The 10,740-nt window shown below is 38.7% G+C and overlaps 1 protein-coding gene across 1 annotated transcript; it reads left to right on the top strand.

Annotated features, from left to right (window-relative positions):
* The first annotated feature begins 1,029 nt into the window (after window positions 1-1,029).
* cbln2b (cerebellin 2b precursor) lies at window positions 1,030-7,619 on the top strand. Its single transcript, XM_017406310.3, has 4 exons — window positions 1,030-1,321; window positions 1,677-2,214; window positions 2,811-2,930; window positions 3,017-7,619. The coding sequence occupies exons 2-4, from the start codon at window positions 1,927-1,929 to the stop codon at window positions 3,212-3,214; spliced, it is 606 nt and encodes a 201-aa protein (XP_017261799.1). The 5' UTR covers window positions 1,030-1,321; window positions 1,677-1,926; the 3' UTR covers window positions 3,215-7,619.
* Window positions 7,620-10,740: the final 3,121 nt, after the last annotated feature.

Here is a 10,740-nt window from a genome sequence, read left to right as displayed (position 1 = left end):
GTTTTCTGTAGCCATGTGTCCTTCTGAAGGCCTGGGGACATTTGTGGCTCTTGGATACCTGATGTCACCCTTCTGCATGATTTGTCAGTTAAGCTCTGACAGTGCTGTGTTTGTCAGACAGGACTAAAGCACAGAAACATTAACCACAAAGATAAAGTCATTGCCATTAATGGCAAAAGACTTCAGATTTATAGAAATATTTGGAAGAAATTATACTTTTCAGAGGTTTTTTCAGCATACAAAGCAGGACCATTTGTATTTTTAAACAGATTTTAACAGCTATAAAATACAATGTATTTGCTTATATCACATGCTTTTGAAGAGGTACAGTGTTTTCCTCCAACTATTTTCCTTTCAGCTGAGGTTGAAGAGAGTCTGTACAGTAACGCTCTGTGTAAATGTGAGCAGCATGGATAATGCAGCCAATATGCGTAACTTTAAGAAGAAAAATGACAGCTCATTAAAGGTCTAAAGTGAAGGTCCACACTTCTGAAGCCCACTCGTAAAATTCTGCAGCGTGGAGCAGTGATGGGGACACCTAACACAGCTCTTCAAAGGAAGGTGACATGTCAGGACTTGAAAGGAAAAGGTTAAAGGTTCAACAGAGAGATGCACTTTATTCTCTGTGAAGTGAGCACAGTTTTGGGGGAAGAAAAGTCTCCTTTGTCCCTTCTCCTGTTAGATCTTAGTTAATTATCAATGTGGATTTTAAAACAAAAGCTACATTGTTTTTCATCTCTCAGCATAATATTAATTAAATGCGCAAGCAAGGTTCCAAACCGATTATTTAAATATTTATCAGATTTTTTTAAATGCAAATCTCAGAAATAAAAGTATTTTCTGCAAAGTTAAATGTCGCCACTGGATGGCGCACAAGTATCTTTATTGGACTTATAAGACCTGCTCGTTTTAAGTCTCAAATTAATAACATACTCATGCATGGTGAATGAACCATGCACCAGCAGGGTTATCCACTGCAGACCCCTTCATTTAGGATTAATCAGTGTCGGACATGTGAAAATCACAGCAGTATCAATAACAGACACTGAAAGAAAGTAATCCTTTGGCGTCCTCAGGGGCTCCTGAGTTCACAGCATTGAGCTGATTAATATGTAAACAAACCTATTAGTCCACGCATATGCCCTTAATTGCAGAGTACTTCTGAGGAGTCGGGAGGTTTGCTGCGGTTACACACAAAGAATGGGCGTGAGTTGTCCCTGGAAAGGAAGCCCAGAGACTCGTGGTTTTATGTAGCAACATTCTGAGCGCACAGTTCATTCTGGGAGAGACAGCGAACACACGGGCGGGATGGAGAGCACAGGTAAGTCAAACATTCAATGATTGTTTTTTTTTACAAAATATATCCCGTAAATGACGCTTGCTTTACTTCATTTTTAACAATAAGGAGGGCAGATGACTGTCATATTAATTGCTAATTTAATTTTGTATAAAGTGTTTCATAATCAGACAAAATGTTGACCTAATGAAAACAAGATGATTATGAAAATGTTATCACTTCTCATCCATTTTAAATTTTACTGACAGCAGTTGTTCATTTTACGCACGATGGCCATTTTACGCACAAAACATGCCTCAAGTTTAGAGACCAAAATTGTTAAAGTTCCCGTCGTTTTCTCATTTTACATGACTATTCCAACATTTTCTCTCATCATCAGGATTTACAAAAACAGATGCTTGAACACTTTCTGAAAACCAACTAAGGCGCACAGGAGGGAGGGGAGTCTCAGCCGGAAAGAGTCTGAGTGTGTCAGAGGCTGTTTGAGAGAGTGAGGGAGCATCACAGACAAGAGAAAAAAGAGAGAGGGGGGAAGAACGAAAAGAGGGACCAAATCTGGACCAGGTGATCGACAAACCTCCAAGGGGCTGCCGGGTTGTATCATTGTACACGGGATCAGTGATCCAACCATGGTGCCAGAGCGCTGCCAGGGACCCCGTGCCATCCTGGCACTGGCCATCCTCTTGGGATGCGGCGTGGTTCTTTGCCTCGGTCAGAACGACACGGAACCCATCGTGCTGGAAGGAAAGTGTCTCGTGGTATGCGACTCGAACCCTTCGTCGGACGGAGCGGTGACCTCTTCGCTTGGCATATCGGTGCGCTCCGCCGGGGCAAAGGTGGCTTTTTCCGCTGTGCGTGGCACCAATCATGAGCCGTCAGAAATGAGTAACACGTCCATGACCATCTATTTTGACCAGGTAAGACATCCACTCAGCGTGCACTCAGTCCCCTGACAGTATTCGATCTGGTTCTGTGTCCTGGCGCAGTTTTTTTACGCTCCACTGGTGCATTCTGTGCGGGTACAGAACTTGTTCGGCATGATTTTATTTTACTATCTCTTTTATGTGAGCCACAAGTATCCTTAAACTTCATAGCCCTGGGGATGGTTTTTGTTTCTTCCCCCTTTTGAAAAGGTTTCATCCAATACTGTGCGTAACTGGAGTAATCTGTGCGAAGCGCTGCCAGAAAGGAGTGATCATTCATGCAGAATCATTTATCACATAAGCGATACGTTTACGTTTCAGCTGCGCAGCTTTGAGTGCATGTTCCAATAAGTCTCCACGGCTGAGGTCTTTGGACAGCGGCCTGTTATGTGCAACAGACTGGGAACCCTCCCAAAATATGACTGGAGCGCAGCTTTAAACATTTGGCACTGCTTCCTGACGCGCATCTCTGCAGACACTTTTCATAAAAGACACAAAATATATGACTACAAAACAGCTGTTAGGATGAATGAAACATACAGATGGGAAAAACTGAAATGAAACACTATTATCTGTTTTTTTGGTGGCAGGTTTTAGTGAACATCGGCAACCATTTCGATCTGAAAGCAAGTGTTTTCCAGGCTCCGAGAAGGGGGATATATAGTTTCAGCTTTCATGTGGTCAAGGTCTACAACAGACAAACCATACAGGTGAGAAATAATGAAGAACAGGTATTGGATGGAAATTTCAGGGCGCAAAGACTCAACTCCGCGCGCCTTTCTGCTCCTCCCTGCAGGTGAACCTGATGCAGAATGATTATCCGGTTATATCAGCGTTCGCCGGTGACCAGGACGTGACGAGAGAGGCGGCCAGCAACGGAGTACTGCTGATGGTGGAACGGGAGGACCGCGTCTACCTGAAGCTGGAGCGGGGCACCCTCATGGGCGGATGGAAATACTCCACCTTCTCAGGCTTTCTAGTCTTTCCTCTATAATCCAATCTGCGATGGACTCTCTGCTTATAGGTTGAGGAACAAAAGCAAGAATGAAAGAGAGAGAGAAAAAAAGAAACCATGCCATTTATTTTTCAATTTTAATAACTGTCAGCCAAGGAAGCCGACGAATATCTCCACACCTGTCCACTATCTATAGTCAAATATCGACGTTTCCTTGGAATTTCATATAATCAAAATCCATCAGTCAACTTTTACGCAATCTGGATGACGATTGATCTGCCAGTGATTGGCATGTGCTTGTGGATTTTTTTTCCTCCTTGCCTGGAAAACAAGTGGGGTGTTCTTGGACAAGGAGGGAGGCTGAGGAGAAACTGATGTCCCGGACAGGCCGAGTGTGTTATGCTCTATTTTATGTTTGTATAGCCTTAAAAGAATCTATGATTTTTTTTGTCCAAGTGAAGTATACGGAATTATGGACAACCCAGGAGAAGAAGTAGAAGAAGAAGAAGTGCTTTCACGCCCAATGAAGGCGGCATTTTTTTTGCACGAATGGAAGTTTTAACTCCTCTTTATGTTGTGCTGTCAATGGTGTTTGGATGCTGAAACATATTGAAAAATAAGCCAAATCTAGGCCAAGTTTATTATAAGAGAGAAGAAGAAAAAAAGGAGACATATTTCAGCCACCAGAGATGACTTAAAGCCCTTTTTATTTAAAGAAAAAAAAAAGAATAATATAACTAATTTATGAATATTTCACAGTACTGTGTGTTCTACATTTCAGAAATTTGCGTATAGCTTTGACTGATTTAATGTTCAGTGACTTTGCTCACTAAATGTACATTAATTGTGAAGATTATAGAAGAATCCCTATATGTCCCGCTTAATAAACAATATTGTACTGTATATAGGCTATAAGCGCATTCATCCCTTCTTGTTTCTGTGATAAAAATGAGGAAACAGTTCAGATGAGTCGCTGTCCGAGGTGCTGAAATACATAAATGAGCTTCAGTTGCAGCAGCTTTTCTTACCAGGAATTATAAACAGACACAACTATAAAATATCACATTTAAAAATGCAGAATTTTCATTAAACATTCAGATTATATTTATATCACAATGCATGGTATAGATGTTTGTAAAATAATGAAATATTGCTGGAAATGTGCAGTCTGGCATGCCTAAGTGGTCTGCACATCCATTTTTAGAGCAGAGCTACACAAATAAATACGTTTTTTGGTGCTAGGATAGAAATAAAATCTTGCAAGATGTTAAAGAAAGAAGAAAAACAAAAACATCTTAAGCGTGGGCTAAAAAGCAGAAAGTTTCCTTTTCTTTTTGATGCAAGTTTCTTTTTTTAACACAGAGGTGGATGCCATCTTGTACAAGTTTTTGGATATTTCTGCCCACCCACTCTCTCTCACATCTCTTTCTTTTTTACTCCCCACACACTCCTCTCTCCTCCTCCTCTTCGCTTTCTAAATCATGTTCAAGGCCACACCTGAGTCAAGATCACCAGGTGACCCAGACCCATCAAAGCAAAGGGCTGTACTGTGCAAGAATTTAATTTCTTTGTTTCCTCTTACTGACAATTTAGAGAAAGAAAAAAAAAATACAGCACAGAAAAAGGCTTTCCCTGAGAAGGTTTAGATAAAATTACTGGTAAGAATTTTTGTAACAAAAACGCGTTAAAATGCAAACAGTTCTGAAAAGATTACAAGCCTTCTGTGGGAAATATGAACCAAATGTTAATAATACAAGACACCCTGACTGTTTTAATGACTTACAGGTGAAAGCCATAGTCCTTTGTGGATATTTTTGTTAAAATCAATCACAGGTCATAAACTCAAACAGGAAGTTTTCCTCTGTGTTTTGAAAGATTTCAGAAGTTGCCTCAAAAGTTTTAATTTTACAAGTCGAAAATGACAATTTTCTTTGTTGTGTTCACTTGTGCTAAAACTTGTGTAAAAGTAAGACATGTTTTGTGACGTTATATCACACAGACACAAACACGCTGCCACATGAACTCAGACATTGCTGTGCAAATTTAGTACACAAAAAAGATGCACATTTAAGCATCCTGTATGACAGCTGCACTGTGTGTTCATGTCTAAACAATTGTTGAAGTGTGCTTGGAAGAGAATACTGAAAAATAGTCTTTTTTATTACAAAGTATACTTATTTATAAAATAATTAGACATATGAATAACATGGAATATAGATACTATCAAGTAAATTGTATGTTGTTGTAGTAAACTTAAAAGATAGGAAAAGTTGGTTATTGTCATGAATGACTTTATTTAAAGGAAATGTATTTAGAAGATGCAGAGTGGGGAAACATTTGGGAGAAAATAGAAAATTCTGTTTTAACACATCTGTGTATTGCTTTGCTAAGAATTTCGGCTGTAGAAGGCCTTATTAAATACTGTAGAAAACCAGCCAAAAGAACTAAATTGCAGCAATTTTCTGTTAATCCTTAGCTTGTTGAAACATATTAACACACCACCAGCGTTCTGCATCAAACACAAACAGATGAAAACTGCTGGTTCAACTGGGGATTCAAGTGAACACCTGCAGCTGCTGGGCAGCTGGGCCATCTGAGAATATCTCCCAAATAGACAGCTGGAAAGTTGAGCTTGGTTGGGTATCTGCTTTTGTTTTCCTTCTAAACTTTACCTTCATCTAGAACATACCAGCTGAGAACAAAGAGAAAGAGACCTGCTGATTTGCTGCTGATGCCAGCAATAGGGCTGCACAAAGCAGCAGAAACTGCCAGAAAAATCACAGAATTTTTAGGGAGGCCATTAAACTGGCCTACAAAGAGCTGATTATCTTCATACCAGAATGAAACGTCTGTAAACAAATGATTTGCTTGGATAAATGACATAGCTATCAATTTAATTAAAATACTCTGAAAACAAAAACGTTTCACACAATCAAATACGTCTGATTAAATCACTTCATTGTATAAATGATAGATTAGTTTTTCAAAACAGAGACATGTTTTTTATATAAATACTTGAGTAGGCGGAGTGTTTGTAGTTAATAATCAGACTTTACCCAAAACAAAGTGTAAATAACACTTTAATGCCAACAGTATTACAAAACAGTTCTCACCCTAACAGCATTTTTTTTTGTTGTTGTTAACAATAAAAATCGAGTCCTATCTATTATTAAAATATGCACAAATTTTCCAAAGTCAGTGTAAAACAGAGTTGAGACTGTTTTTATTAAAGTACAGATGGCATTTTACTGCACACTGCAGAGCACATACAGACCATTAACGCATGCAGACGCCATTAAAGATGCTCTGAACTCATTCAGTGGTCTCGTTTAAATGTAAGTTCTCAGGATACACATTATTTTAGGAGTGGTCCTTTTGATTTCCAGGACTCTGGGACACATGCACATGCAGGGAGATCATAGATCCACCGTGCCCTCACAGTGGGGTGTGGCAGCAGCAGCAGCTCTGTGCATTGGAAATTAAATTATGGAATAGATGCATGTCAGATATTCCTTAATGAGGCTGTTTTAATGAGTAAATGGAGACACAAGCGTGCGCATCCACAATCACATCACTTAACTCCTGCTCTGTAAGAACTAAAAGTACCTACTGTATCTTTATACTGACAAAATGTTAAAACTATTTAAAACACATTTTAAAAACTTAGAAAGATGTTTGCTGTTGATTTGAAAGTTGTTCTCCGAAGATCAGTGTGGCTTTGACATTCATTTTTGCTTTCCTCTTGTCATCTCTAAACGTTTAATTATGCTGCCTTTCTAGAGAGTGATTTGTGCAGTCATAACAAGGATGATAGTTGGCAGGTAAAATGTCATGTTTTCTCTCTCTGTTTTTGGTTACATGTCAACTGAAAAAACCCCAAAAAAAACAAACAAACAAAAAAAATGTCATTTGTTCAAAAAAGATGAATGCCAATTAATCAATTTTGATGAAGTAAAACAAATTAAAATAACTAAACTTGATAGTTAATGCTACATTTTGCAATTCATGGTATTTATTAATTTAGCTTCACAAAATGAATAATTTTCTTTTCCCCATAAAAAATATTCATAAACCAGAGTCTTTATGCTACAATTTAGTGCTTAAGAATAAATAATGGAGCTTCTATAAGTAAATTGGCCCTTTTACCTTGAAACCTCTCCTCACTTGACTCTAGTACATTTTAAGACTTTAACTTTACCTCAAGTCAAATTGTTTCTTTTTTCTAAAATGCTGTTTCCTTCTTAAGATCTAACATTTCCTTCTCTTTTCAGAAGGATGTCAGTAAACATGTACATACTGTTTAGATACAGTCTGAAACCCTTGAAAAATGGCTTCCTAGCCAGGTTTTCCATCCAACCTGTGCTTAAATACCAAAAAAAAAAGAGCTAAACTTTCTTAACTTAAAAGCGATATACCAAGAAAATCTGCTTCACAGTGCAAAATATCAACAATACACTCTGTGATAAGTAAGAAATAATTAAAAGTTAATATCTCATAATGTGCTGTTTTGACACCAAGTTTGTGCTCGGATATTTCATGAATTTCTATACCTCATTCTTCATCTCCCTTCCTATTGAAGCCAATGTGTGGACTCACATTGTACTCTTCTAAGAGATTCTGACAAGACTTTCAACCTTCCTTTTTTTATTGCAGATGAGCTAAGTACATTGATATGCATCAGAGGAAAAAAAGAGAAAAAAAGCCCTTAGAAAAAGGTGTCTTTTGCCGTCGACTCATTTTCTCCCGGTCCCCGTTATGGATGAAATTGCCCTAAGTGTGATTGTGAGTGCGAATAAGCCTTTCACAGCATTATTTTTATTCAAGCTGTTCCCAGGCAAACCTACAGGCACTTCCTTCTGGGTCTGAAATCACGCTCAGGGGCCCACTCACTCAATCTAATATCTAATGTGACTGCGTTAAAAGGAAATGCATACTGAATGTCAGGATTTATCTCCAGTTTCAATGGTCCAGACCTCTCTATTTCACTCCTAAAACCTCTTTCCATAGATTTGATTCCAAATGAGCCCTGCTAATTTCATGGGCTGCAGTAATGGCCACATTTTTGTCAGCAAATCATAGAGGCATAACCTGCATTTGGAATAAAACCACCTGTTTCCTCTGCTACTAGGTATCACTTTAACATATTCTAAAATCTCTTCTTCATATATTAAACTTCTGATCCAGTTGTGTTGAAGTTCTGAGCTTCGTTGAGTCACCTTCGACTTCAGTCAAAGAGTTGAGCAGTGACCTAGCTAATTTGCACTTGAATGGAGAGACAATGATGCTGAGGAAGAATACGCGGTGAGGATAACATGTGGCAGTCGCTTGTTAATAATGCATTTGTTTGCCAAACAAATAAATAGACGAGTAACACTGACAAACATCAGTCACAGTACCGCTTCTGTGAACAGGCCCATCCCTGAAGGAAAGACAGAGGAAGCCTGTTTATTCTTTCTGCCACTGCTCCTCGCAATATCCATACTGCTGAAACATGCAATTCCCAAAGGAAAATACAGCCTCGTCCAACCCCCCACTCATTTCCGCCCTCCTCCACCTTCCCCAACCACACGCACAGTAAGCCAGGCATCCCCGGCTCATATGAGCTACTCCTTGATGTGATGGTTCCAATACATCATCTGTCTCCACATTAGATTCAGGCACAGCGAGCCTGAGAGACAGCTTCCTGGACCCAGCACCTAACCAGTTTAACTGCATTCATTAGAACCTGAAAAAAAAAAAAACCCTCCCTCGGCACAACCAGCTGCAGTGGAGGACAAAGCGCACACCACGAGTTGTGGATTCTCTGGATCAGGGATGTGCACACTGAGATACGCACACACTCATGTGGTACCCATGTTTAGGGTGATGGGCATGACAACACTGCTTGGGACAGTGAAGCTATTTTTACAGTTGCATGCACTGAATCTGGTTATAGACATTTTTATAGATAATTTGGAAGGAATGCAGCAGAGTTCTGGATTTATTAAAGTTACATTTTACTCCCTGTAATTGGATAGAAGAGCTAATTAGAAATAAATTCATCTACAATTTTCTGTTTTTGCAAACGGGACCATAAAGGCCACCGTGCTTTGTTTTAGGAGACAAAAAAGTGGTCAGTGTGCTTTTAAAAAACAACAAAGACATACTCTATATATTAATTGCTCTCTATATTAAACGGTTGTATAATTTTGGAGGATTTTATTCTCTTGTTACTTTGTAGACAGTTCCAAAGAGTTCGTCCAGCTTGGAATACGACTTATTTAAATTAATTTTTGACAAGTGTATTGCTCACTTTTGTGTTGTTGAAGGGCGGGGAAGTTTGTTCTTTCACAACAGTTTGTTTAGAAGTGATTGATTCTAGTAGTAAAAATCTGTCCAGCTTTCAAGAACCCAAACAATGATCTATTGGTTGTTTACTAACAGAATGTCCATCAGCAAATCCACACAAAGGGTTTACTAAAATGAGGGACCAGACTTTTCCAGCCTCTATTTTTATTTACCTGGCCTTTTCCTGCCTCCATATATTCTCCCCGGTGACATAAAATATCCACAACATGAGACCTTTTGTTCCAGGTGTTTATCTTAGAGATAACATTTATTAAGGGTAGATGCTCCAACCAACACAAAAAATATGCATTTTAATAAAACACACAGGCAAGAATCATTATCTCGAGACTCAAGTACAACAGTATGAGGCCACTACTGGAGCTATGGTAGTTTAGCTGTTTTGTTATGTTCGGTGTCACTTGTGCTAATTTCTTTATGAAGATTAACTGAACTTTGAACTTTTCAACACCAGTGAAGAATGGCAGTTTTATGCATTTATGCAAAACAAAGAGGCATTATCAGTTCCACAACACAAGATATATTCATGATGAGCCAAAATTAGACGAGTTAATCTGTCTGTGGAAGGGAACTTTATCGCCTTATAATGACTGATGCCTAAAGCAGTATACAACTATAATGAGACCACCTAATCTAATTAATACCTTTCTGAGCTGCATGCACATATTTATGAGCAAATCACCCTGTAAATACCAAATACAAAATGTCCAGTCTTTTTTTTTTTGCTGTTCTTATTGCAACATTGCATCAAGACCAGTTTAAAAAAATTAATGCCTGGTATTTTGTGAAGGAATGCATATCACCCACAACCTTTTGTGCCAGAGCTTCTGGCTAAGATCATTTAATGTTGAGAAATGAAGGAGTTGGGACTGTTTTGTTCAAACACTGAAAATAATGTTACGCGCAGTCTCATGTGTTGTGATGTGTTAGAGCTGAGAGTATGATTCTCTGCTACTGCCACACCAAATTTTAGCTTAGATCTGTAAAAATGGCTGGGTTACAGCCATTTATGTGCTTTATAAATTTGCTTAGCTGTGGTGGCAATCTTCAATGAGCTTGACTCCAAAAGTTATTGAGTTGTAGACATACATCCAATGATTACTATCTGAATTTCATTAAAATTGGTCATAAAACATTACGGCTGCTTCACCTTCACAGACAAACGTGGTTTAAACTATTATTACAATATTTTTGGCAATGCAACTTTAACTCTCTCGCGC

This window comes from Kryptolebias marmoratus, linkage group LG21, assembly GCF_001649575.2.
Source record: "Kryptolebias marmoratus isolate JLee-2015 linkage group LG21, ASM164957v2, whole genome shotgun sequence".
In the NCBI taxonomy this organism is placed as follows: Eukaryota; Metazoa; Chordata; class Actinopteri; order Cyprinodontiformes; family Rivulidae; genus Kryptolebias; species Kryptolebias marmoratus.
The sequence above is the reverse complement of the archived record's forward strand: the minus strand, read 5'-3'. Positions and strand labels throughout refer to the sequence as shown.